Source organism: Symphodus melops (genome assembly GCF_947650265.1).
Source record: "Symphodus melops genome assembly, chromosome: 13".
NCBI lineage: Eukaryota > Metazoa > Chordata > Actinopteri > Labriformes > Labridae > Symphodus > Symphodus melops.
Window position 1 is genome coordinate 25,585,299 of NC_136703.1, and position 27,953 is coordinate 25,613,251.

General features: G+C 44.3%; 2 protein-coding genes and 1 long non-coding RNA gene across 11 annotated transcripts; all 3 read left to right on the top strand.

The window, feature by feature from the left end:
- LOC306834069 lies at positions 1-27,939 on the top strand. Its single transcript, XR_013780439.1, has 2 exons — positions 1-263; positions 25,896-27,939. It is a non-coding gene; the product is annotated as an uncharacterized lncRNA (long non-coding RNA).
- LOC306833790 (tripartite motif-containing protein 54-like) lies at positions 3,681-11,173 on the top strand. The gene is made up of 12 exons (XM_079359325.1): positions 3,681-4,506; positions 5,313-5,531; positions 7,900-8,084; positions 8,373-8,547; positions 8,646-8,741; positions 8,899-8,976; positions 9,107-9,262; positions 9,358-9,380; positions 9,496-9,620; positions 9,715-10,160; positions 10,293-10,423; positions 10,717-11,173. The coding sequence occupies exons 1-11, from the start codon at positions 4,495-4,497 to the stop codon at positions 10,377-10,379; spliced, it is 1,602 nt and encodes a 533-aa protein (XP_079215451.1). The 5' UTR covers positions 3,681-4,494; the 3' UTR covers positions 10,380-10,423; positions 10,717-11,173.
- Positions 12,400-27,939, top strand: tpd52l2b (tpd52 like 2b). Of its 9 annotated transcripts, none has more exons than XM_079359812.1 (9): positions 12,400-12,639; positions 15,694-15,854; positions 16,049-16,197; positions 21,148-21,195; positions 23,355-23,456; positions 23,837-23,863; positions 24,300-24,344; positions 25,084-25,177; positions 25,365-27,939. In XM_079359812.1, the coding sequence occupies exons 1-8, from the start codon at positions 12,621-12,623 to the stop codon at positions 25,145-25,147; spliced, it is 615 nt and encodes a 204-aa protein (XP_079215938.1). In that variant the 5' UTR covers positions 12,400-12,620; the 3' UTR covers positions 25,148-25,177; positions 25,365-27,939. The 9 variants fall into 9 exon arrangements, with proteins under 9 accessions (XP_079215938.1, XP_079215933.1, XP_079215934.1 ...); XM_079359807.1 differs by having other exon boundaries at positions 25,084-25,132; XM_079359808.1 differs by having other exon boundaries at positions 24,303-24,344; positions 25,084-25,132.
- Positions 27,940-27,953: the final 14 nt, after the last annotated feature.

Sequence of the window (27,953 nt, forward strand, 5' to 3'; positions counted from 1 at the left end):
ACTAGACAGACACACACACGCACGCACGCACACACACACACACACACAGTTCACATACAAGTAACCAAACACACATCCGGCTCCAGCACAATCACAGGACAGATGTACGGACTGAGCACACACTCTTTCCAGCTTTCTGCACACACAGGCAATATACCATAAGAAATGTTTTTCATATTTTTGTTGATTTTAAGATTTGCTGTGGAGGAAGGGGAGGAGGAGGAGGAGGAGGAGGAGGAGAGGAGGAGGAAGAGGAGGAGGAAGTCAAACAGTTTTCAGATAAAAGAATTATATTGAAGAACCCGTGTTAAAGGTTCGAGTATGTGAGGTGATGTGTTCAGATGTCCCCGTGCTGCGAGGCGTGTTGACAGTGATTTTATCCCCCCCGACCTGCTTGGAAGACAATCAGGACGTCGCCTCGATTTGAAACACATTTCTGATCAGACAATCCGAAGAGAGCCGAGCGCACGCTCTGCTGAACAGCACAATAGCCAATCAGGAGGCGAGCTGACTCGAGCAGGAAGCACAACTAACACAGCCGGACGTCAGAAAAGTAGAACACGTGTTCACACAACGAGGGAGGGGCTGTCCGCCATGTTTGTTTACCCGTAAACCGTGCGAGATGACACGCCTCCAGAGTAGAGCCTGAACCGGCGAGCGTGCGGCGTTCTCTTCGCACCGACAGCTGGAAATGGAAGATGAAATCAACGTGGCTCAAATCCGTCTGTAGCTCATCCAGGAGACGCACATTTAATAAAGCGTTCAAACAACACAGCCAGGCTCCACGTGGACGACTGAACCCGTCCAAACACCATTTACAAGATGGCGTCAAGTCGCCCCGCACTCGTGGAGCTTTCCTCTCCATATGTTCATCGAGGCGCGTTGTGCAGTTTAATCCACAGTTTTCCTTTTTCTCCCCTCGCTCTCTTCTTCCTCCTCTGCGTTAAGTCGACACGTCCTCCTCCGTGTGTGTGTGTGTGTGTGTGTGTGTGTGTGTGAGAGAGCCGTTGCACAGTCCTGTGTTGTTAGAAACACAACAGGTGGACGATGAAGAACAGACACATGAACACTGATTGAGCCCTTTTCTCTCTGTTTAGTTTGTTTCCTTTTGTTTGGTGAGATTCTGTCGTCGCGTTAACTGAATGTTTAGATTTTGACTTCACAGTTTTTCTTTTTTCTTCCGTCTCTGTAGAAATTTGCTTTTCGTCGTCTTTTTGTTTTTCTTATTTATGTTGTTGACGAACGGACGGCGTCGGTATCCAGAGTCTTACTCGTTAAGTGTGGCACCGTTTTTAAAACGATCACACCGATAAGTTAGAGTACCTTTTTTTTTTTTTTCTAGTTTTACTTTCGGTTGTTTCACTCGAGTAGCACTGCAGCTCTTTTTTTTTCTTTTTTTTTTTTTTAAATTAGAACACGCAGGAACACTGAGGTTGTTTGTGTCAACGATTTTATACCAAAAAAAACAACAACAACACACTTATTCATCGAAAAAGGATTATTTTATTGTCTCTTACTTTTTAATCAGACTCTTTGTTCATCATGTATTTTTACATATCATAACGAAAAGTAATTTCCAAACTGCTGATTACAAATTACAAGGAAATCTGCAGCTTCATAAAAACTCAAAACTCTTTAAATGTATTATCTTTAACGTTAAAAACATCGCTTTAACTAAAAAAAAAAAAAACTAACAAGTTCTATTTCTAATCAGTAAATTTTAGAGTAATTATCCATCCTGTTAAGAAAGAAGCTGCTGTTTTTCTTTGTCTTCCAGTTTTTAATTTGGACCAAAGTTTACAGAGTTTTTATTCGGCCCTCAGACGCTCCGTCGTTTAGCTTTGTGCTTCATGTCAACGCCACACGAAGCTTCTCTTTCCTTTTTAATTCTCCCCGCTAAACACGAAACAGCGTCACGCTCCAAACCTTCCGCTGTTAGCTCTGAAACGACGACGTAAATAACCAGAAACTAATGTGAGTGTGAATATAGCGACCAGATGATAATATCGAAGCATTATTTTATTTATTTTTCTTATGATTTTAATAACTGAGTAACGACTAGCCAGTATGTGGAGGGGGATGTATAGAGCGTTAGATGTGAACCGTTTTGGCGCTGAAATGTCAAAATGGCCGACCTGCTGTACATACACGCAGTGACACAGTACATAGAGATGTAGAGATTTTCTGTTTTTTAGCATGAGCTGATAATGTTTGTGTCTGTCAGGCAGACCTGTGGATAAATGAAGTATGATGTACTGTTGTAAAATAAATGTTTCTGATGCTTCAGATCCTCTTTTGTCTCTGTGGGTTTCTTTCATTAAACAGCAGAAAAGCAGCTATTAGTTCTGTACAATCACCTTTAAAGGTCACATGACCTCCTCCTCTTCTTCAGGTGAAATCAGTGTCCTCGCTCCTCTTCATCATGTGTGTGAAGTGTGTTGTTGTAAATCCACTCTGATCCTGTATTTGATCATGTCTATAAACCCCTCTATTTCAGCCCTGCTCAGAACAGGCTGTTTCTGTGTCTGTAGCTTTAAATATGTAAATGAGCTGTGTCTGACCACGCCCCCTCTCTGGAAGGGCTCGGGTGTACTCACTGCTTTCTGGCTCCATGTCCTATTGTTTACGGTGAGAAGGCAGACTCAGAGGGCAGAACAAACACCTAGCTGTGGGAGTGTCACCCACCTGGGGGAGGGGCTACTGCCCTTTGTGATGTCATGAAGGGAAATCACACATTTTCTGAAAAGTGGAGCAGGCAGAAGACGGAGAGGATGGACTTCTCTCATCATTTGGGCGGTTTGTAGACAGACATGTTGGAGTTCGAGGAACATGATGAAATGTGACCTTGAAGGCAGTTTGACCTTTTTAAGTGAAAACAAGGCGACCTCGCTAGCTGCCCTGCGCAACACCTTCGAATGTAAACGTACTTCTCGATATAAGATTTTCTCGATGTTACATTTAAGTAACAAGAATTATACATATATGGATAATATTTAATAATTTAGATATAATCCCTTTATAACAACTCAAGTTTAAATTTGCCATTAAATAACATTCTGACTAAAATCAAATAGTTTATAAACCAACACAGGGTGATTCTGTGTAATTATTTTTAATGTAAAGCTAATTTCTGATTTTGATTTAACAATAATCCAGAAATTAGGGGGGGGGGTTCTTTTTTTGTCAGTACATGTTTACGTACTGAAAAGATGCATAATGTCTCAGTGGGACGCCTCGTAGTTTAACCTCTTGATATGTGATGTAATGTTACTCAGAAAATCAAAAATACCTTCATGGAAAAGGCCACTTCCAATTTAAAAAGTAATAAAATCAATTGACAAATGATAATATATATAAATACTTAGAATGATACCATTTATTAAATGCTGATTGTTTTTATTAAATGAGGGAGGTTATACTCTGCTGGTGATCACAGTGTCAGATTTAATGTGCTAATCATCAGGTCATATTAAAACGCTGTGTGTGTGTGTGTGTGTGTGTGTGTGTGTGTGTGTGTGTAACTGTAGAAAGAGCACAGCCTGGCTTGGTCTTAATCTGTCCACATACCAGTCACTGCCTGATTTGGTTTGTGTGTGTGTGTGTGTTGGGATCATTTCAGAGGCACTGTGCTGAAACTTGAAACTGCCTCCCTGACTCAAATCCCCTCTCTCTCTCTCACACACACACACACACACACACACACGCACACACACACACATTTGGCTGTGGATGTCAGGAAGGCTGTGAACAGACAAACACAGCAGTCTCTCTACTTGTGTGGAGAAAAAGGAACAGAGTGATCGTTGGACGATGAGGACTGGGACCAGCGTGAACGAGGGCCGGACTCTGTCCTGATGTCCTTCCAGGCAGATTTAGTGCTCAGCGTTTGGGATCCCAGGAGCTGAAGAGAACCCCCATCAATACTTCATCTCTCTTTTGGATAGGACTCTTATTTTCTACTTGGGCTGATGAAAGCTGTGTCCTTTTTACACTGGAAATGCGAAGATCATCCAAAGCAGCACGCAACCTCAGAGAGACATTTAAGCTTTAAATAAATCTGACAACCGATGTTGAAACTGTCCGACAGACTGAGTGAGGAGGGTATTTCCAGAACACGACACAGACAGCGTTTCAAGTCAGCAGGTTTCTGCAGAACTAACCCGACAACTGAGAGAATCAAATCCTGAACAATCAACCTGCATGTTTATTGATCTGTGGATGCAAAAAAGAAAAGATGTGCAGAGACGCGTTTCTTTACCTGCAGGATTTTTTTTCTCAGTTGATGTTTCGCTCATTCTTGCAGAACCTCAAGTTTGCTGTGATTTTGGAAAACGGCAGATGAGAGGGAACATAAATGCATCTTTTTTTTTTTTTTTTAATTTAAAAAAAGCCTTTTAGTTTTCTTTTGAGGACGAGCCCGAGGAGTGAGACTATCTGCACAGTCACCCCATCGTTTAATGACACAGACAAGCTGACTGCTGACAAACCAAACAGATGGAGAGAAATGTGAGTAAAACGTTTGTTGCACATTTTGATGTTTTTTTTTTTATGTTTGTCTTCTAAAAAATAGTTATTTTATTTGCTTAGAAAACAAAATCCAACTTGCATTAATTGCATTTATCAAGAGGTTTTTTTTTCTAAAGCTTTCCAGGAGGCGTGTGTGTTGATTGATTAAGGCAGATATTGGTTAACATGCATTACTCTATAAATTCCAAATGATACCAGCAAATTAAATCCCCCACTGTGATGTGATGTCATCAGGGTTTTGTAAATACAAGCTGAAAAAAAAAAAAAAAAAAAAAAAAAAGTAGGATTCTTGAAATCTTCCGGATCTCTCAGCTGAGTTTGGAGTTGATTAAAAGCATCATGAGGTGTTTTTGTGAAGTCAAGACTTCAGGAGACATCTTGGAAAAACTCAACTGACCAATCAGACTGAGTCATCACAAACGTGAGCAGACAAAACGTGTTCACATCCACACAAGCTGTAAACCATGTAACATGTCCAGGAGGACAATAAACACATCGTATCCAGGTGTGTAGAGTTGTGTCGTATTTTACCATAAATGTTATTACTTAGTACTTTTTGCACATTTAGGTTTATTAATGTAAATATTATTTATCTTTTTTACCTTGTTTTATTTTATTTACCTTTTTTATCTACATTGCACCGTGGGGAGGGGGGAAACATAATTTCGATTTCACTGTATGTCTGACATATTTTGGAATTGACAAAGAACCTTGAACCTTGAACCTTGAACCTTGTGTGCTGCATGAAGGGCCTTCACATTGATAATGTGTTTTGGTGTCATCAGGAGGAGGAGGAGGAGGTGAAGCGCGGCGGAGCGGCCGTGTCTCTGCCTGCAGACCTGAGCTGCCTGCAGGGCGTCGGGGGAGCGGAGGGGGAGGCGGCTCTGGCCACGCTGGAGAAACAGCTGATCTGCCCCATCTGTCTGGAGCTCTTCAACAAACCCGTTGTGATCCTGCCCTGCCAACACAACCTCTGCAGGAAGTGTGCCAACGAGCTCTACCAGGTCTCGGACAATGCACACACACACACGCACACACACACACACACACACACACACACACACACTTAAAGCCTGCAGCCTGCAGAGTGGATTATCTGCGTCTATAATGGGACCAGTGGATGTTTCACTGGTTCCATCATGGACACAGAATGACCTTCATTCACTGTTAATGTTTAGATTGTGTGTTACCATGACAACCCTGCAACAAAAATATGTGTGTCAAAAAAATGACAAAGTTGATGTCCGTCCACCTCGACTTTATGGTTCTGCTCGAGGAAAAGTTGGAGTCTGAGTCTGAGGCCTTCAGGTGAGGTCTGAATGAGGAATGATCCGGATCATTCTGAGGGTCGTAATTTGATTTAATTCATTCAAATCAGTCGAGCGTGGCGCTCTGTTCCTCCGTTTAACCACATCCGTAAACACAAAGATCCAGTTCTCTCCGTTAGCTGAAAATAAAAGAGCCAGAAGATTCTGCTTTCCACCCAGGTCACATGTTCAGCGTTCAACCAGAACCATCTGATTGAAAGGCTTCTCAGAATCTGACTCCAGCTCTCTTTATCGTCTCTGCCGTTCGTGGTCAGGTTTCACAACACGCACGAGTCAGCACATTTCACACGTGTGTTAACCTGCATCTTCACTTAACATTTCAATGTAAACCAGAGAAAAACCCAACCTGTGCAGACTTCTCCCTCGCTGTCCGGCTCATGTTCATGACCTTTGACCTTTGACCCTGAGAGGACTGAAACACACACTGCCATTAATACAAAGTGGGACTTTCTTGCATCCTGCTGGATTCACAGGCTTGCACAAGTTGTTGTTGTTTAGGTCGGTCAGGAGTCGATGTTATGATGTGACAAACACACTGATGTACACACACACACACACACACACACACACACACCATTTGGCAATGTCCCCTTTCAGGAGTCACTGACCTCCCTGTGGTCATATGTTTTTATTGGAGGCATCACTGATTGCAGAAGATAGTTAGCTAACAGCTAAAGTGAAATGAGACAGTTAGCTAACAGCTAAAGTGAAATGAGACAGTTAGCTAACAGCTAAAGTGAAATGAGACAGTTAGCTAACAGCTAAAGTGAAATGAGACAGTTAGCTAACAGCTAAAATGAAATGAGACAGTTAGCTAACAGCTAAAGTGAAACGAGACAATTAGCTAACAGCTAAAGTGAAATGAGACAGTTAGCTAACAGCTAAACTGAAATGAGACAGTTAGCTAACAGCTAAACTGAAATGAGACAGTTAGCTAACAGCTAAAGTGAAATGAGACAGTTAGCTAACAGCTAAAGTGAAATGAGACAGTTAGCTAACAGCTAAAGTGAAATGAGACAGTTAGCTAACAGCTAAAGTGAAATGAGACAGTTAGCTAACAGCTAAAATGAAATGAGACAGTTAGCTAACAGCTAAAGTGAAACGAGACAATTAGCTAACAGCTAAAGTGAAATGAGACAGTTAGCTAACAGCTAAACTGAAATGAGACAATTAGCTAACAGCTAAAGTGAAATGAGACAGTTAGCTAACAGCTAAACTGAAATGAGACAGTTAGCTAACAGCTAAACTGAAATGAGACAGTTAGCTAACAGCTAAACTGAAATGAGACAGTTAGCTAACAGCTAAAATGAAATGAGATTTAAGCTAACAGCTAAAGTGAAATGAGATGTAAGCTAACAGCTAAAATGAAATGAGATGTAAGCTAACAGCTAAAGTGAAATGAGACGTTCAAAGATGCAACAGAGTCCTTCTTTAACATCACTGAGACTTCAGGGAGACACTGAGGACCACTATCTACGGGGAGACACAAGGGACAAAATAACAGGAGAAAAAAAACCCAAAAGCATTAATTAAACACCTCGATCAATCATTAAAGCTGACCTGCCTATTATCACCCAGCTCTCTCTCTCTCTCCCCCTCTGCGCTCTGATCCTCTGTCAGGTCGTCCTGCAGCAGCTGACGATCATTAAAGGTCTCTATTTCAGGACGCTTCGACCCTCTAACCTTCCATCAGTCTCTTCTTCACTCTCTGTTTTCAAGATCCATTCGTTTCACTAACTTTGACTTCCTGACTTAATACGTCGACTGTGAATTTTGCTAAATTCTTTGCTGCCTTTTTATTTTTCTAAAGACATAACTGAGATCTTGAACTGTCCTGTCCACGTGTTTGTTTTTAATTCCAACTTCCTCTCAATGAATTTATTCTCATCATTTAGGATGAATTATCTGTCAGCAGGAGACGTTCCTGAACCAGCTCGGACTTTACATGTTCAGCACTCTGCAGACATCAGATCACATTTCCCAGCATGCAACAGGGCTGTTTTTGAGGATGCTGAAAGTGTCTCTCCCCCCCGTCTCCCCTCAGCCCTCCCTGTTCCACGCTCGTACCACCATGATGATAAACAGCGGGCGTTTCCGCTGCCCGTCCTGCAGACACGAGGTGGTGCTGGATCGCCACGGCGTCTTCGGCCTGCAGAGGAACCTGCTGGTGGAAAACATCATCGACGTCTACAAGCAAGAGGTCGCCAACTACAACAACAAGGCTGCAAGGTGAGGAGAGACCGCGACAGGTGTCATGACCACGTGACTCACAGCAAGACGGTTGTTGGTTTGACTCCAAGTCGTTTGCATGTGAGTGTTTCTGGTTGTCTGCTGCTCTGTGATTGGCTGGCAAACAGTCTAGGGTGTAACCCCGCCTCTCGCCCAATGAAAGCTGGAATCAGCTGCAGCCCCTCAGGACCCTATGTATGTATGTTTAAATACCTGCTGTGTGTGTGTGTGTGTGTGTGTGTGTGTGTGTGTGTGTGTGTGTGTGTGTGTGTGTGTGTGTGTCTCCAGCGCCCTCCCTCCTCCCCCCTCTCCTGCTGAGCCCACGTGTCCGGACCACGAGGGGGAGAAGGTGAACATCTACTGCCTCACCTGTAAGCTTCCCACCTGCTCTCTGTGTAAGGTGTTCGGGGCTCATCAGTCGTGTCAGGTGGCTCCTCTGAGCGACGTCTACCAGCTGCAGAAGGTCCAAAACAAGAACTCTCAACACCTTTTTTTACACCTTTTTAAAATTCATACTTTACATCTGTTGTGTCTTTTTTTTTTTTTAATTTTGAATCCCAGGATGAGCTGAGTGAGGAGGTCAGCTCTCTGAAGGCGTACAACGACAAAGTGCAGGCTGTGATCCACGACCTGGAGCAGACCTGCAGAGACATAGAGGTGTGTTAATGTCCACATGAGGACAGATCCCCAAACAGATCTCAAACACTCAATTAGGCACAATTAGATGGTTGTGTTGGGGGCCGTTAGGGGCCACGTGGTCGGGGCGGGACTCATTCCAGTTCCTTCATAACGTCGACGTCGTCTTTGTCTGCAGGAAAACTCCAAGACGCAGAAACAGCGAGTGTGTGAGCAGCTCGATCACGTGTCGTCCATCCTGGACGAGAGAAGGAAGGTTTGGCTCCGCCTCTTTTCTCTTTAAAAAAATAAAATAAATATATTTTATGTCATTGCACTCGTGCTTTGTAAAGTTATCGTTGCACATGTGGTCGTTTGATGAGAATGTGAGTCTTTGATCATTGAAGGCCATGATGGAGCGGATCACGTCCGAGCGGGACGACAAGACGGGACGCGCCCAGTCGTTGATACGTTGCTATGGAGACGGCGTGGAGGCCAACAACAGGCTGATGGAGAGAGCGGCGAGCAGCATGGAGGAGCCGGACGTGGCGGCTTTTGTTCAGGTGTTGTCTTGACTCTGCACGCTCGGGCGTGAAGTTTCTAAACCATATTTGTCAGTGAAAGAGAAAATGATCGCTCTTTTTGTTTCCTCCTTCAGAGTTCGAAAGCGCTCGTGACAAAGTGAGTGTTCCGCTCGAGTCAACGTTGCATGATTCACCTTTCTAGTTTGTGTTTCTGGTGAAGTCGTTTTAATGACGACACTTCCTCTCCGTGTTCCTCTTCCTCCTGTCCGCAGGGTTTTGGCAGCAGCCAGCTTCTCTCCGGCGGAGACTCTGACGCCGGGTTACGAGAGTTTGAGTGACTACACGTTTAACTTCAGCAGACAGGAGCGAGCTCTGAGGAGCATCGACTTCCCCAAACGTAAGACGGAGAGTTTCTGTGTGATAAGAAACGTCTTTTATCTCGACGCTGAGAAACACAGGTGTTGAACCTAATTGTCCATCTGGGGTTGTAGAAGACGTTCCTGAAGAACCTGAGACAGAACCAGAACCAGAAGAACCCACAGAAACCCCAGTCCAGAACGTAGAGCCAAAACATCATCAGCAAACCCAAACCCAGAACCAGGACTCTGCAGCACAGCCAGTCAAAGACATGATCCCAGTATGGACGCCCTCACCAGTGGAACCAGTTCAGACAGACGCACCAACGACACCGGTCCCTCTTCCTCCAGCTGCAGACCTGCTGAGAGACCACGTGCATCCTGATCCTGCAGGAGCCGTTCTGCAGCCAGAGAGCGGAGCCCGGGACTTAAACGACGGAGGCTCAGGTGTGATGAAGAACGAGGAGGAAGAGGAGGAGGAGGAGGAGGAGGAGGAGGAGGAGGAGGAAAGATGTGCAGCTCCTGATCCAGTGAAAGAGGAAAACATCAACGAACATCATGAGGGGATGAGCACCCTACAGGTAACCTGGAAGTTTAAGCATAAACACTTCATTTATATTTAAAGGTATGACGCTCCCCCCCCCCCTCTCTCTCTCTCTCTCTCTCTCTCCCTCTCTCTCTCTCTCTCTCTCTCTCTCTCTCCCTCTCTTCAGGTGATCACTCTGCTCTTCTACCTGCTCGCCTTCCTGGTCATCCTGCAGAGAGTCTGGTCTTACATCGGCTGCTTCATTCTCATATAAACACCAGCAGGAGACACATCCGTCCTCCCTGCTGCCCCGCTCAGGTACACACACACACACACACACACACACACACACACACACACACATTAAGGCCAATGATTGAGTATGTCATAGTAAACTTAACCCCCCCATGCTAAAATCCATGAACACAACCTGTCAGTTTACTGTCAGCTCTGCTGACACCTAGTGGTACTACTGTGTAATTACAGCAGGTCTGCAGAGACAGTTTAAAGTCTTATAAATCAACCACGTGACTTGAATCTGGAAAGAAAGGCCATCAGCGCTCCACATGTCAACGTCAATAAACTTAATAAAGTTGATCTTTACTCTTCAGGCGCCTCGCTGCGTCAGTGAAGTGACGTCGTGTCTGAAAGTCCCGCTCTGCTTCTAAAGGAGAACATGAAGAAGAAGAAGCAGCATGTGGACTCCTGATGGCTCTTTGTTTACTGCAGGTTCTGATGCACTGAGAGCTTCTACTTGAATAGATTCTGCTGATTGTGAGAATATCTCAGATCAGACGTTTACTGCCTCATCATGTGGGAGGAGCTGTGTGTGTGTGTGTGTGTGTGTGTGTGTGTGTGTGTGTGTGTGTGTGTGTTTTTAAAAGTGTGCTTTCATTACAGGACTGTTTGATTTAGATGCTCAATGTGATTCACTGTTTTTGGTTCCTGCTGAAGTTATTTTCTCTGCCGGAAAGTTTTACATGTCTTCTGTGAGTGTTTGATATTTTCTGATTGTGATGAGATGGGTTTTTTTTGTTTGTTTGATACATTTATAGATTAAATCAATTTTGTTCAATCAAGAAGTGCCTGTGTGTCCCAGTCACAAATACACCGTAGATGGAGCTGAGCTTGTATTGTTCTTTTCTAGTCTTCTGGCTACTCAACCTGATTTTTACACCGCAGGTCACAACAACACATTCACACACTGATGGTAAAGTGTCCATCAGTATTAACTCATCCATTCATACGCTGTGGCTTTAAATTACGGTTTAAAGAAAAAAAACAAAAAACTGAGTGGTTGTTGTAAAACCACTTCATTCAAAATCTTTAAAGAGCTAATCAATAAATAAAGGTCTTCAACCAAAATATTTCGTCAACAGCTGTCTGGGACGTCATTTGACCAAGGCCGGAAATGGGAAATCTCGGGAAATGTGTGAAGCGTTAGAATTAAGTCACGTGACATCCTGTTCGCGTGGACGCGCCTCTTCATAAAAGCACGAAATTAAACTCGACACTTAAAGTTAGTTTTTATTTATTTTTATTTTATTTTTTTAATGGTTGCTTGCAATTTTTTGATAGATCCCCGCTCCCATATTTATGAAGTCATGAAAGTTATACACATCGACTTTCCCCTGTATAGTTAACTTCAATATTATAATTCTATTTTTATTCATGTAATCTGCTCTGTTTAAATCAATGAAGTGTTATCCTGTCCTCCTGTCCTATCAGGGACAGATACCCGACAGAAGGGAACCAAAACAGTAGGACGGAACGGATCTCTTATTTTGGTACCATTTGCAACTTTTGACGGTGAAAACGCCAATTAAAGGAGCTGAACCGGACTGTAGTGATAATAGAAGTTCCGGTAGCAGCAGTGTATTTCTGTCAAATCAATACAATTCAATTCAATGGGCTTTATTAGCATGGAAAACATACATTAACATTACTAAAGCTTAGTAAAAACAAAACACAAAATTATGTACAATATATGAAAAAACAAAGATTCAATATTTGACTAACAGAGCTGTGCAGGTTAACCTTGTTTTTGTTTGTTTTTTAATACGAGAAAATTTTTTTTGATAATAATTATAATTTAATTAAACTGTTTTTACATCTATTATCAATTTACATTTTCTATGGCTATCTTGTTTATATGTTTTTGTTTAATAGTTCATATTTAAAGTTGACATTGTACAGAAAGAGCACAGTCTACCGAAGTTAAATTCCATGTCCAAAAAAAAGCTGATTCTGATCTCTGTCTTTATTTTGAAATTCCTCACCGGATGTGGAACTCTGCGGTTTCCGCTAACTTCACAGTCAGAGCAGTTAAAGCTGAGTTGGCCGTTGTGGGCTGTCGACGACTTTCTCTGAGTGTGAGCCAGCAGCCTCCCGAGCCAGGAAGATTTACACACACTAGCTGAAAAAATACATCAACAAGTCCTCTGTTTGAATCTGCAGTCAGTCGGTTTGAACTTTTTTTCAAGAAGGGAAGTTTCTACGGTGACAAATCGACGTCATGGATCCCGCCAGTCAAGGTAAACGGTTAGCTACTGATGCTAGTTAGCCACCGATGCTAGTCAGCTAGCTAGAATGTATGTTATTTAACCGTGTTATAGCCAGCACCTTAAGGTGTGTGTGTGTGTGTGTGAATGAGGACTCTTACTTTATGATAATAAATCCGAATAATATGTTTGTGGTCCGGACAGGACGGCCCTTCTGAGGATCGTGTTATTAATAATATTATGAAGATAAATGATAATAAACCAGTAAAGTGAAGATGTACGTCCCTCACTGTTTCTTATATTTAAGATATTACTTTTTTGATCCCCAATGGGGAAATAAAATAAAATGATTTGACCTTTTATTGGCACATTTAAGTTTTCACATTGAACTTCTGTTTGTCTGTGAGTAAGCAGTTTGTTCTTGGGACTTTTAGGGTTGTCTTAAAGCTGAAGATTTGATAGTCACACATTGTCATGACCTGTTTGATACCACAGCGATATATAGATGTTAGTAACACAACAATATAGCGTGGAATACAAAGAAGAAAGGCCTTAAACATATACACAATAATACATCTAAGAATAATATATACACCAGGATCTAACTGAAAGAGTCCAACTAGTCAGAAAAGAGATGTTTAACTGAATGTATACATACTTTACTGGAGTCGGAGAACATGTGCAAAAAAACAAACAAAAAAAAACAGTGATGACGGGTGTAAGTGAGCAGTATTGATGGAGAGAGAGCAAAAATCAGTGATGCATATATTAAAGTGCAATGATGAGGAATAATAATAAAGCCAGACGAAGACTTTATCAGGATTTTCTTTTCAGTTATCGATAAATGGGCGGCTCGAATACACTGACAATGTTTCAGGAACAAAATCATAATAAAATACTTTTAACTGTACGAAGGAAGGATTTCACCTTTTTACTGTTTATTTATTATCAGTAAAGGATAGCATCAAGATAATGTGATGAATCAATGTTACGGTCACTTCCTCTCTCCCAGATCTTTCCAGCTTCACAGTCCCCTTTAAAGAGTTATATCCACCCTTCAAACCCTGGCTCTGTTCCATTATGGACTAATGAGCGGCCATGATGGACGGGTCGTGTTGTGACTCAGAGCGAGCACTTTGAGAAAGAAGTGATTATGGTAACCCACATTAGTCTGCCTTGAAGTGAAACAAAGTGGAGTGAACCAGGCCGTGTCCACCCTGCTGCTGCTGCTGCTGCTGCTCCTTTAATGATGTGAAACCTGAGAGTCAGGCCTGAGCCTGATCCGGGTCAGGGACTTTCTCAGTCTGATACACTCTCACGTGACACTCCTCCTGTCACGATTTTTGATCTTAAGTCTTTCCTGAAATACGAACATGTACGAGTGTCTGTGACCTGTCTTCTTCCTCTGCTCTTTCATTTTTACTGCAAGCGTAAATATTAAGTTTTGGTTATATAATACGTCAGTCAAACGGAGGATGATATGTGCTTCCATAGCAGCAGGAATTAGACCAGGATGCAATGCAGCAGCAAGTAAGGGGTGTGGTTGAGATTACAAACATGCTTCAGTGTTTACAGACCAGTTAGACTACTGGTGAAACAGGATGATGAAGCAATGCGGGTTTTATCCTTTAAGTCCATTTTGAGTCAAAAGAAAATGTTATTATTTTTATTTCTTGGACATTTCCTACTCTCTCTCTCTCTCTCTGGAGAGCTTCGTCTCGAATGGACCTCGCTGCTGCGAGCCGCTCTGAATCGATGCACCTCGAGGGCGGAGCCGCCATATCTGCAGGCCAGCCCGTACGCGGATGTTGTGACTGCGACTCTTGAACACAGAGCGTCGCTTGTGCTGCTTTTCAGGGTTTTTGGAGGCTGTGAAGAAACTTAATTGTCTTGAATCTTTTTATAGTTTATTTATTGCTCTGTGTGTTTTGTCTCTGTTCAGACAGAAACATGACGGGACCTGCAGATACTCTGACTGTTGTTGTCTGATGTGTTTTGACAGTATTGCATTGTGTAACAAGGCGTAAAGGCCATCTCAGTGTTTTTTTTTTTTTCATGCATACTGTCCCTTGATATTTTAGATTAGGAAGTAGAAATCTGACGCTCCACTCCAGCACAATGCCTGTTGTGTTTGTTGGTTTGCAGTGAAAATTGCTGTTTGCAAGCACGGCATCAAAACAGGCTCGTTTACTAAACAACAATGATTCTAATGTTGCACAATGACGGCAGAAAGGATTTTTTTAGCCACAGTTTTTTTTTTTTCTTGCCCTTGTTTTTTTCTCCTCCATGCAGGCTCTGGCGGTGCCCAGCTCGTGTCGCTGCCAAGTATGTGATTGTGTCCTCGGGTGAATGATGCAATATGTTCTTCATGTCCCAGAGATGCTGAGATCTGTTATAATGGACGACTAGAGCTGGACCAAAACACGGATTCTGTTGGATATGATTGGATATACAGAATAGTTTAGATGTGTCATGATACCAGAATTTTATTTATTATTATCATGAGTGTATTAAAGTTATTGGTTCTTTTAGAAAGGTGATGTTTTCCTTATCTCAGTAATCATGCTGCCTCTCAGTGGTGGTCTGTACTGGTCTTTAACTGGTTTTGGGGAGTCCGACTGTAAAAATGCTTTCAGTCACATTTTACCGCTTTGTTTTCACTTTATTTAAACTTTGATGCCAAGTAAAGCAGTGAAGCTGTTTTTAAAAAGAGAAATAGATTATCTGGTCGAAAGCAAAAAAAAAAAAAAAGGATCCTTTATGTTTGTTTTACCCTTCTGATGTTTGCTCGTCTTCATCTTCCTGTTTACTTCACAACAAAACGGTTTCCAGACAGAGAGCCTCTTACTCCTCTCTCTCTCTGAGTGCAGTTGAACTTATGGCTCAGCTAATTGCCTCTTTGTCTTCCTGCTGGAAACGCACGCCTTCTCCTGGCTTCCGTTTGAACATGTGTGAGTGTGAAACGGATACTAAAAGGGATCGTTTAAGCCGACCACTCTGAGCTCTCAGCACTTGATCTGAGCGTGTCGTTTACCCTTCACTCTCCCCATTAACATCTTTCCTTCCTCTTCTCTCCCGTCGTCCCAGATATCAACCTGAACTCTCCCAACAAAGGGCTCGGCGTGGATCCTTCAGACAGCCTGTCCGACGTGCCGGTGGAGGGAGCGGTGGGAAACTCAGTCGTCAACCCTCTCCCGCCCGGTCTGACGGAGGAAGAGGCAGAGGAGCTCCGCACCGAGCTCAGCAAGGTACGAGCCCAGCAGCCACGTGAGGTTTGCGTTTACTGTGGGGAATCACTTTCCCTCCAATCAGAGCTCCCGTCAGATTTGTCGGCAGTGTTTACACACAACACGAGTTCCCAAGCAACGAGAGGCGGCGAATGATTTAAATCAAAAATATTCCCGCAGCAGAAACTCGTTCTGATTGGTGCGTTGTGTTTCAGGTGGAGGAGGAGATCAACACCCTGCGTCAGGTTCTTTCAGCCAAAGAGAGACACGCCACAGAGCTGAAGAGGAAACTGGGCCTCAGCCCGCTCAATGAACTCAAGCAGAACATCAGCAAGAGCTGGCAGGACGTTCAGACCTCCAACGCGTAAGTACAGCGCGCGCTGGATCGTCTTAACTCACAACGTGGGGACAGGAAGTCAGCTTTCACATTCTTCTACCAGTTCTGTGAAACAACAAAATCATGTTATCACGATCAAATCTAAAGAAGAGAAAACATCTCATGCAGGATTATTTCCTCTAATGAAGTGGAGTTTGAGTTAAAAACCTCCTCAGGACGTTTCAAAGTCAGACAGAAAAGTTAGTGTAAAGATGATTCCCACAAAAAGAGAGAGAGCCGACATTAAACCACGCCCAGAAACAACAGACGGCATTGAAGGGGTTAATTCTGACTGCAGAGAGACGACTCGGCCGTCTGATGTCTCAAACCGGGTCAGATTTTAAAGAAGCGTCTAGAATGAAAGACTCTTATTTTGAAAAGAGACCAGCCGGGACCTTGGTGACAGCACAGCGGCGTGAATCAGCACTTCTTGAAGACTTTGTCTGACGGCGTTATCAGAGCGAGCCGGTCACACGGTGACTCATCCTGACACACAAACGTCGTCAGACCTTCAGCACAAGATGGTTTTATAATCTGACAGCAAACTGTGTGAATGAAGCAGAGGCGACTTTAGAAGCTGCTCTTATAACATATATATATATATATATATATATATCTCATCATGTGTTTAAAGCTGCTGTGATGATGGATGATTCATGTATTTTGAAGCTGAAAGTGTGAATCAGCCCGCAGATTAACGCAGGATGTCTGAACCTTCTGATTTAACAGCTTGAGCTGAGCTAACGAGACCTTTTTATTTAATTCAACGCTTCACTAAAGGCAGATTGATTCAGACTAGAAACAGGTCGACCTTAACGGGTCCAGTAGATCGTGAGCTCCAGCATGAAACCAAACCTCCGACCCCTCTCTCCACTTGTTTGCACAAACGAGCTCCATGATTAAGAACCGTTAAACACGAGCAGTGAACAAAACTGTCCTTCTGCTCGAGCTGCAATCACATGTGGTCTGCATTTTGATTGTTCTGCTCATTGTTGGTTTTATGAGCTGCAAGTCCTGCAGGGCGAGGGGGAGGAGCTTCATCAGCTAACGGCAGAAAGAGAGAGAGATGGTTCTCGTCAAGTATCCGCACAGAAGATGAAGCTCTGATTGTGCAGACGTGATGAACGGACTGCTCGCTCTTATCCCAGGAAATATAAAAAAAACAACCGTGCATTTATGTGGATCTGCTCCCTGCTGCTCGGCAGTTTGACCCCAAACACAGATTTTCTCGTGTTGCTCGGATATGCTCCGAAGCCGTCTGCGCTTTTAACACCCTGGTGTCTCTGTTTCTAGCTATGTGAGAACCTCTCAGAAACTGGGCGAGTGGAATGAGAGAGTTGCCGGTTCTGATCTGTAAGTTCCTGCTCGCCCTGCCGGTCCTCGGCGTCTGAACGTCTGCTGTGTTTGCTCTCTCACGCTCCCGGCTGTCACTCACCCTCGACGCTTCTCCGCTCGCACCTCCTAACCATGTTTGAGAACGCTGCTGTTGAACTTTGTCTGCACGGAGTGAAAAAAAAAAAACACTTCTTCATAATGACAAGTAGTCCAACCTGTGGCTCCTTTCCGCACTCCCTCTCATCCAGGTTTTTCCGACACTTTCCAATGTCCCGCCCAGTACGGACAAAAAGCCCCCCAATGAAAGGTTATCAGGTCTGCAGCACTACAGAACCTGAAACCCGACCCTGAGCTCGGGCCGCCACACAGCCCGGGAGACGAGCAGCGATAATCTCTGCTTCCAGGGATCCATCTGTTTTTATAATCTAGCAGTCGACATGCTTCTGTGCGGCGCTCTTTAAGACATAAATCCATTATTCAGATGGAAAGTCGGACTTGGGCCCATAAATAGTTATTATCAGGGTCGAAGAGAACGTGCATATTGCTGTCCAAATGGACCCGATAGGTTTGAGTCTGAAACGCTGCCTTCTCTCTCCCTCACAGCAGCCTGCTGTATTTTCACTTATAGATGCTGGTCATCAAAATGAATCCTCGTAAAATCACGTGGTGTTAAAAATCACGACGAGCTTCTTCAGAAGCTGATTGGATCTTTTTTTATTTTCACCTCCGGCTCGGCTTGTTCGCTCTCGGGCCGGGTCCTGGATCCAGGAAGAGTCACATTCCTGAGTTGTCCGCTGAGGCGCGTGACTCACCCTCCTGCTGTCGGACAGAAGAGGTGGAGCTGTGAGCAAATATGTTCCAGTGACTCTGAAAACAAAGCGGTCGCCACGTTAGAACAGAGACTACGCTCTCGTCATACATGTGACGGATTATTGAGCCTTCATTCAGAGGCAGCAGGACGGTGGATTCATATCTGCAGGATATGGTACCGTTGGCGTTGCGGTCCTCCTCGACCTGTCGATAATAACGCCGCTCACTGAACACGCTGCTTTTCAGTTTTCTGTCCGTTCAGCTTTTTCAGCTTCCTCTCGCAGAGGTCAGGTGTCGCCGCTCGTTCAGAACTGATGACACGCGTCCTCCTCTCTGCTTCCTCTCCGGAGCAACGATTCTGTCTGCTCTTAGTCCCACTGACCATGTCTTCACCTTTCCTGCTGATGTGTCAGGTGAAGATGGGAAGTTTAGCAGGAAACGGTGAATTTATTTTATTTAGCTTGTCAGGCAGATTTCAGGGGGGCCAGATTTTTTTTTTTTAGCACAGTAACATTAATTATTCAGAAGGAAATCCTTCATCCTGTTGTTGTTGTTGTTGTTTACCTCACCGGATCATCTTCAGTGTTTCGATCATTAATGAGGAAGAGTCCGCCGCCTGCCTGCTTCTAACAACATTAACATTTGTTTTACTAATGCTGCACAACTTGTGTCGGAGCTGGAAATGAAACCGGCATGATTCCCGTTTTACTGAAGTCAGACTACACGGTTATAGCCTGAGCGTGCAGACGGAGGGTGTCGGACCCGTTGACCTTGAAAGTGGGTTATTTGACCTCATGGAGGAGATGCAAGAAGCCTCCTGTTGTCCTATAAAGCTGATTTAAGTTTGAACTTTTTTTCTTTGAGTTGATTAAAGAGTCGGTGTGCACGCTTCAACCTTTTAATAATAATGTTGGTTAAAAGTGTTTGATATCGTGGCGTGAATACACTTCCTCGACGGCGTGTTTCAGAGATTAACCCTCGACGGGCACGGACAGATAGAAGACGTTTGTTTGTTTGTTTGGCTCAGAATAAAACATCTGGTCAGAAGCTGGTGGAATTTTCCGTGCGGCGTCTCCTGAAGTGAACTGGATTGGCGAGATCGCTCACACACTGCTGACAGGATGAAAGCTGCTGACACTGATCTTAACTTCTCGACACACACACACACACACACACACACACACACACACACACACACACACACACACACACACACACACACACACACACGCACACACCCTTCACAAACAGAGGCAGGTGCACCAAGTCTCCATGTGTTAGTGTTTGTTCTCCATTTTGGATCAGAAATAGAAGCACACGCACATTTGTCACACAAGCTGACTTGGATTTTCACACACACACACACACACACACACACACACACACACACAGAGTCACTTTTTGAACGTGTGCTTAGAGAGGCAGACAGGCGAGTTATTCTTGGTTTAGGCCTACACGCTGTATGCACACGCACAATGCCAAATACAGTACAGGAAATAATGAGTGTGTGTGTATAACTGACACATCCACACACACACACACACACACACACACATCGTATGCATGTGCCTGGTCAGGCCTGGCGACCAGTCAGCTCAGACTGGCTGCTGCAGGAACATAGTGGGAGGAAAGATAGGAATGTGAGAGAGAGAGAAGTCAGCTTGTCATAAATTTCGCCGGAGGCAGAAAGACGTTTCGCCTCGGAAACTGGAGAGCGAGAGAGTCGGTTATTTGTTGCTCTCTTGATTAGCATAACAATACAAACATAAATGTTGTCCCATCAGTGTGTTTAACAAACGGACATGGATGGTTGTGATTGGTGTTCATCAGTGACGTGGTGAATGGACAGACGGCAGCATTGTGCCCATGTTAGTCACAGTGTACAGAGCAGAGCCGTCTCTTGTTACTGTATCAGGTCTTTAATACTGAAGATAAACACGTCGTCACAAAGACTCTGAATTTAACGCAAACAAAGCAGAGAAATGATTTGATGAATGAAAGTGCCGCTGTCTCGCTCAGCGTACGTGAACTTTGTTGACGTCCTGCAGGACAAACTGTGAGTTATAGCTTCGGTGCACTCTCTGTTTTATTTTAATCACCTGGTCTTGTTTTAGTCTGTAGTCGAGGCCGCACTGAGACGTACTCGTGCTCCGAGACCAGACGTTTAGGGATCGAGACGAGTCGAGAACATAAATACCAGAGAAATCACCGTTATCCGTTTTCTTCTGCTGATCTGGGTCGGGTCGCGCTAGCACAGGCTAAGCTAGTTGCCTCTTCCTGGCGTTTGTTAGCTCCTCCTGGAGGGAACTCGAGGCTTTTCTTAAGTCCTTTGACTCTGTCAGTGTTTTTACTCGTTTTAGGGAATATTTCAACTTAATTTCAGTATAACCGTACGAATGGTGAAACCTAGAACCAAGCCGTGCACATAGGAAGCAGCTAAGCTAACATTAGCCGCAGGAGGAAGTCTTCTATATATATCTGATGTCTCTGCATTCACTCTGCGAGCTCCTGTTGTTCCTGTTTGTTGTGCTTGCTTTTCTACCCTGCTGTTGATTTACTGTCAGTTCAGCTGAGTTCTGACAATTCAGTTTTGAATTTTTGTTTTAATGATGTATCAAGCAGATTTATTAGTCGTCTCATTGTAATCATTCAGTGAAGATAATAACTGAATGTTTTGTTTAATTACCCCACTTCAATACTGAAGGCCTTTAAAGTCCAGCCTGTAGAACCAGGTTGTGTAATGTGAGTGTGTGTCTCTTCCCCTGTGTCATTATCCTGCTGTTGTGTCTTCAGATATGTGTCTGCCTCAGCCACTTTGGATGACATTACCCGCTCTGAAGCGTGAGTTGACCCCTTTCTCTTTTGTTTGTTTTTGTTTGTTTCTTTTTTTTAATAGACGAGTTAAGGTTTTGTTTCACTTGGGTTTTTGTTCTGTTGTCTTTATTTTGACTGTGCATCATTTCTCCCCTCTGTTCTGTTCTGTGGTTTCATCTGTATCAGCTTCATATCTGAAGTTCTGTTTGGTAACTACTCGACCCAGATAGCGACCGAGCGTCGCTGAAATGATTCAAATGTAAAGAACGTTTTGATAAACTTTAGAATTCAGTCACTTTGTGAGCTCGGTCTATGTGACCCCCCCCCCCCCCCTGAAGCTAAGACTCTGGGACCCCCCCTGAAGCTAAGACTCTGTGACCCCCCCCCCCCCCCCCCCCCTGAAGCTAACACTTTGTGACCCGTCTGAAGCTAAGACTGTGACCCCTCTGAAGCTAACACTTTGTGATCCCCCTGAAGCTCTGTGAACCCTCTGAAGCTAAGACTGTGACCCGTCTGAAGCTAAGACTGTGACCCTCTCTGAAGCTAAGACACTGTGACCCCTCTGAAGCTAAGACACTGTGACCCCTCTGAAGCTAACACTCTGTGACCCCTCTGAAGCTAACACTCTGTGACCCCCTGAAGCTAACACTCTGTGACCCCTCTGAAGCTAACACTCTGTGACCCCCCTGAAGCTAACACTCTGTGACCCCTCTGAAGCTAACACTCTGTGACCCCTCTGAAGCTAACACTCTGTGACCCCTCTGAAGCTAACACTCTGTGACCCCTCTGAAGCTAACACTCTGTGACCCCTCTGAAGCTAACACTCTGTGACCCCTCTGAAGCTAAGACTGTGACCCCTCTGAAGCTAAGACACTGTGACCCCTCTGAAGCTAACGCTCTGTGACCCCCCTGAAGCTAACACTCTGTGACCCCCCTGAAGCTAACACTCTGTGACCCCCCTGAAGCTAACACTCTGTGACCCCCCTGAAGCTAACACTCTGTGACCCCTCTGAAGCTAACACTCTGTGACCCCCCTGAAGCTAACACTCTGTGACCCCTCTGAAGCTAAGACTGTGAACCCTCTGAAGCTAACACTCTGTGACCCCTCTGAAGCTAACACACTGTGACCCCTCTGAAGCTAACACTCTGTGACCCCTCTGAAGCTAACACTCTGTGACCCCTCTGAAGCTAACACACTGTGACCCCTCTGAAGCTAACACTCTGTGACCCCTCTGAAGCTAACACTCTGTGACCCCTCTGAAGCTAACACTCTGTGACCCCCCTCTGAAGACTTTTCGATCTGTTCAGAACATCATGTTGGCTTTTTAAGTGTGTTGGTTGTTTGTGAAATCTAACATTTAGCAAAGGAGTGTTTGTTTCGGCTCGTTTATTCTTGACTGGGTTTCCTTCATATCTATTTTCAGTTTTGTTTATTTGTAAATCTTCTGTCACTTTTCCAAAGTTAGAGCTTTATTCTTGGATTTTTGTGTGACAAAAAAAGTTAAAGTCTAATCTGTGGACATCTCTGGTCCTCGCGTCGTCTTACATGTCCAGTTTAAACTGATTTGTCTCCTGTAAAGACGTTAGAGAGGAACCTGGGTGTAAAATGTCCCCGTCTACATTTTGGTCAATAAATCCTCGATAAGACGAACACGGACACCGTTTACAGCCGCTATGAAGGCTTCATGCTCGACCTCAGTCAGGAACTAAATCCTAGTACTACTTCCTGCAGTCCGCTTTAAGAAATGATGTAGGAGCGCATTAAATGTTTCACTTAAATCAGCTCTTCATGAAATCAGTGCAGGTACGATCTAAAGACAAAAGTCTGAGATCACGTGTGTTGGTTAAAGCTCACATGAGGCTAACTGAGAGGCTGCTGCTGGTGTTTTTACTTCCTGTGTCATGTGACTGTGTGAAATGCGTACTAACCATTCGGCCTGGTGAATAATGGAGCAGTAACTTAAATCTCTGTTCAAAGTGTTTTACTGTTTACTGTGCTCTAATTTACCTCTCTCTTTCTCCTCCCATCTGTCTCCTCTTTTTGTTTTCTCTCGTCTCCTTCTGTCCGCCCCACGTCGTCCTTTCATTCCTCTCAAACCATCGCTCCTCTTTTCTTTTCTTTTGTCCGTTGTTTTCTCTCCGTTCTCTTGTTCCCACCTTCCTCCTCTCCCTCCTCCTCTCTGCAGATACAAGAAGACTCAGGAGACTCTGTCCCAGGCGGGACAGAAGACCAGTGCAGCGCTCACCACGGTGGGCACGGCCATCAGCAGGAGACTCGGCGACATGAGGTATGACGCAGCCAAAATGGCCGACGCTCTGAACCTACATGAACCACCGACTCCGTCCCATCACAGCGTCTCTCGTGTTTCCATTCATCCTGCAACATGTGTGTGTGTGTGTGTGTGTGTGTGTGTGAGCCTGCATGATGCACGTTTCATTTCCTGCTGCACTTGTTCTTTTACTCCTTTAGTTTTAAACGTCTTTGTTTTGTTCCTCCACTCACACTGATATCAGTGATGTGTTTCTGTCCCTGCTGCTGCTGCTGTAGCTCCGCCCACATGTGTGTTTGTTTTTGTTGTGACTGTTCTGGGTTGAACTTCCTGCTGCTCTCTGCTCACGCTCTCTCCCCCTTTTTCTGTTTTAATCGCTGCCTTGGTTTGACCTGCAGAGCTCTACCTTTCTCTAATTCCTTTAGGTAAGACTAACGCTCCTGTTAGAGACGAGACACACACACACACACACACACACACACACACACACACACACACACACACACACACACACACACACACACACACACACACACACACACACTGATTCTGCTTGTGATCCTTCATCAGTTTATTATTTCCGTCCTGTAAAAAGCTGCTCAGCATGTCGTCCTGTGTGTAAAACTTCTTTGATGAATTTCTTGATTTTAACTCTGAAACGTCACATTCGACCTTCTGAGGGCGCCGTTTGTCACGACGGCAGTCACACTGAACTTAATTTTTTCTTTGTTTACTGTTATCTGGAATAATTGGTGTTTACTTGTGTGTGTGTGAGTGTGTGTGTGAGTGTGTGTGCGCGCCTCGTGTTGCTTGCTTTATAACACTTGCACTTCTGTCTCCTCTCTCTTAACGCTTTCAAAGTAGCAACTATTCCATTCGCCACTCGATAAGTATGCCCGCCATGAGGTAAAGTAACACTCAAACCTGCTTCACTTTAACTGTCACTGTGACCTTTGACCTGTATCAGCTGCTGTCCTCTGGACCTGCTCGTGTCCTTAACATGTTATAGAGAGTTTAAATGGAGCGAGCCTAAAGCTAGCTTGTTGTTTAGAAACAAGCGTTTTGATTGGCTCTTTGACTTGTGATGTTTTCACTCTGTGACCTGTGAGATCTGATGAATCACAGTTCCTTTAGTAACAAACAAAGTGTATCCTCTTCATCCTCTTCATCCTCCTTCGTGTTGAACATGTGGCGCTCTTCAAAGCTCACGAGTCAAACTTCCTGCTCAGTTCCACCAGATACTCGTCCGCTCCGTCTCCGCTCGGCCACAGCAGCACAGCGTGCCTTCTTCCTCACAAGGCGTCTATGTCTGCAGGTCGATCATTGTTAAAACAGTCATTGTTTTTTCAAAATAAAACGCTCCTTTGTCTGCGCTCTGAGCCTGTGGGTGCTGACGGAGGAGGACGATGGATGTCTGGTGGATGTTCTGGGTTTGATTTTTACCTTTTTAATGTTTCGTCAGTGTTTTAGAAAAATCAACTTTTTTTTTTTTGTTGTTGCATCAGAAGTTTACTCATCTGAACATTTTCTTATTTTTCTAGAGTTTTTATTTCTGCTCAGGTGTGCGGCTCACTTGCCTTTTTGTTTAGGTTGTTTGTTTGTTTTTGTTTTTCTGTGAATGTGACTTTGAGTCTGTGACCTGCAGGAACTCTGCCACCTTCAAGTCGTTTGAGGATCGAGTGGGGAACCTGAAGGTGAGCCAACCGTAAACACGAGAGAGCCTCCACAGGGACGACGCGGTGTGACCACTCACGATATTCTTCATTCAAATCCATCACGCTGCTGTCTCCACTCTTCTTTTATTAACTCTCTCTCTCTCTCTCTCTCTCTCTCTCTCTCTCTCTCTCTCTCTCTCTCTCTCTCTCTCTCTCTCTCTCTCTCTCTCTCTCTCTCTCTCTCTCTCTCTCTCTCTCTCATATATATCAGTATAAGGTGGTCGGCCCCAAAGGAAACGGCGAGGCCGTCACCCCGACCGACACCACCCCCACTCAGGAAAACCCGCCTTTCTGAACACCTCTCTCCTCCTCTTCCTCCTTCGCTGCCACCTTCCTCACGACCTGAGACTGTACTGTTACCACATCAAACCGCCGTCGCCACGTCGCCCACCACCCACTTGTCCCCTCCCCCCCCCCTCTTAGGTCTGTAAGCGCCGACAGGTGGAGGTGAAGGACCTGTGGGTTTGGGGTGGGACCGGCTGCTACTCCCTTCGTTCTGTTCAAGAAAAAAACCCAATGTTTTGTTGTTGTCGTCCCCCCTCCTAACCCTAACCCCCCCCCCCCCCCCCCCCCCCCCCCCCGTTACTCCTCTCCTGCCCTCCACTGTTACAAAGACGACGATGCGGCATTATAAGATGTCTGCTTCTTAACTTTAAGGAAATAAAGGGGCTTACTTTGGGCTTTCATAAACGTATTTAATCTGCTCGTGCGTTTTGAGAGTGTGACGAGGGACGAGGAGGAGGAGAAGTGTACAGACGTAATCAAAGATGGCGGCTCGTGTGCTCGTCCAACCTCCTTTCTTCTTTCTGACTGCTATCATGTACTTACATCACCGGCTCAAGTCGTCACAGTATCCTTAAAACCGGCTCAGACTCGTACTAACGCAGGCTGCACCGTCAGGTCCAGAGAGGGTCCAGGACACCCCATCCCCCCCCCCCCCCCCACCTTTAAGACCTACTACTGCTACATGCATGTGCATATCTCATCTCAGTTGTAAAAAAAAAAAAAACGACCTCGGTCCCGTGTAACACCCCAGGATGTAAAAAAAAACCCCAAAACAAACCATTTTGTATTAAGAACTATTTTACACTGCTTTGCATAATGTTTTTACATAACTTTTATCGATATGTATAAATATATATGAGTAAATATATATTGTCAGTGACGCTGCCGGACGGTGGTGATCAGGTTTGGAGGTTTAAGTAAAAAAGCAGGAGGGAGGATAAATAAACAAACTTTAAAAAAAAAACATGAAACACTATGGGTCAGTTTGACGGGCGGCTCGAGTCCCTCCAGGGGGCGTGACCTTGGCTGCTGTTCCCCTCTTCTGGATGTGAGACGATGCTTTGCTGCGTACACTACCTGGTGAATGTCGACGCTTCTCTTATCGGCCTTACTCACGTCAAAGGTTTCACTCGTTAGGTAGAAATGAGCTCGGGGGGGGAAAAGGCTTTTTTTTTTTTTTTTCTTTAGTTGTACAGACTGGTTTCATTGAAGGATTAGTGTTTAAATATTCAGAGTTGTGTCCTCGAACGTCTTCTTTGCTAACACGCCCCTTAATGCACACACACACACACACACACACACACACACACCTGCACTCCTTTTAGCACACTCACATGCTGCATGAGGCCAAACGTACACAAACTGAACAAACTGAACACCCGTTGTGCTCTAATGTGACAAACAGAAGCTCTTACAAACACTCAGAGGTGTGCACTTTTCTCTGTAGCATGAAAAAAAACACACTTTTGAATACTTCGGTCTTCGCTGTGCTGAATTTGCTGATACGAGGGGCGACATTTCCACAACTCGTTTTCTGCCACTTTTTCCGTGACTCATTTTGCCAAAATCGTTTTAAAAGTGTCGGCCAATCCCGAGTCCCCGAGAGTCCGACCCCGCTGCCTCTTGCGTTGCCATAAATCTTCTTTTGTGATCACGTCTGTGGAAATGTTGCCCTTCTGTCGTCCTCGGCGCACTGCGGCCCGTGTAGAAATGTGAGGGGAAATATGAGCTGTTGTGCTTGTGATCATTAAATGATTAAAGCCGAAACTTCCCATGAAGGTTTAAAAGAACTATTGTACCAATAAAAGAGCCTTAAACTCTAGAAAAATAAGATGATAGTTTTGGACAACAATGAACAAACTTCAAACTGCTGCAAGTGTGTCGTACCCCGAGTGTGTTTTTCTTTTGTCATTGGTGTTGATCCTTTATTTTGGTAGGTAATTACTTCCTGTTAGGTTTGCTCTTCTGTTTTATTTTATTTTTTTGGCTTAATGTCTGTAAGAGAAGATTTGTACAATTATGCCATCAGCTGTAAAAAAAAAAAAAAAAAGTTGCCAACATCGACAAGATCTTTCTGAAGTCTGAATCTCACGGACTCTGACCTTCTGCTTCTTCACATTTATTCAGAACTCCTTGAAATCGGGTTTTTCTTGTGCAGAGCGAAGCGGCCCTCGATCTCGCTGTGTTCAAGAACGACTGATTGAAAGGATTTGTTTGTGGCCTGTTTAAAGCTGCGTCATCTTTGGGTTTATTTAACGGATGGGAAACAATGATGTACTCTTGTTTTTGGGTGCCTATGGGAAGTTGCAGTTCACGCCGAGCCCGCTCTGAGCTGGGCTGGAGGACACTTCGAGTACTTAGAGCTTTATGTAGGTTCTAGGCGGCGCTGATGTAAAAATCAAAAGGGATCCGATTTAAAAGATTATGGTGAATGAATTATAAACACTTTTGGTTTTGTTGTACATGTTTGGATATCAATAAAGCATTCCTTTAAATGAAAATATGTTGGTCATTA

What these genes read in the sequence shown, in the direction of transcription:
- tpd52l2b (XM_079359807.1), top strand. An exon ending in TCCGCACCGAGCTCAGCAAG is followed by an intron (nt 15,855 to 16,048) that starts GTACGAGCCCAG and finishes GTTGTGTTTCAG; the next exon opens with GTGGAGGAGGAGATCAACAC. An exon ending in GACGTTCAGACCTCCAACGC is followed by an intron (nt 16,198 to 21,147) that starts GTAAGTACAGCG and finishes TTGTGTCTTCAG; the next exon opens with ATATGTGTCTGCCTCAGCCA.
- LOC306833790 (XM_079359325.1), top strand. An exon ending in AGACCTGCAGAGACATAGAG is followed by an intron (nt 8,742 to 8,898) that starts GTGTGTTAATGT and finishes CTTTGTCTGCAG; the next exon opens with GAAAACTCCAAGACGCAGAA. An exon ending in TCCTGGACGAGAGAAGGAAG is followed by an intron (nt 8,977 to 9,106) that starts GTTTGGCTCCGC and finishes TGATCATTGAAG; the next exon opens with GCCATGATGGAGCGGATCAC.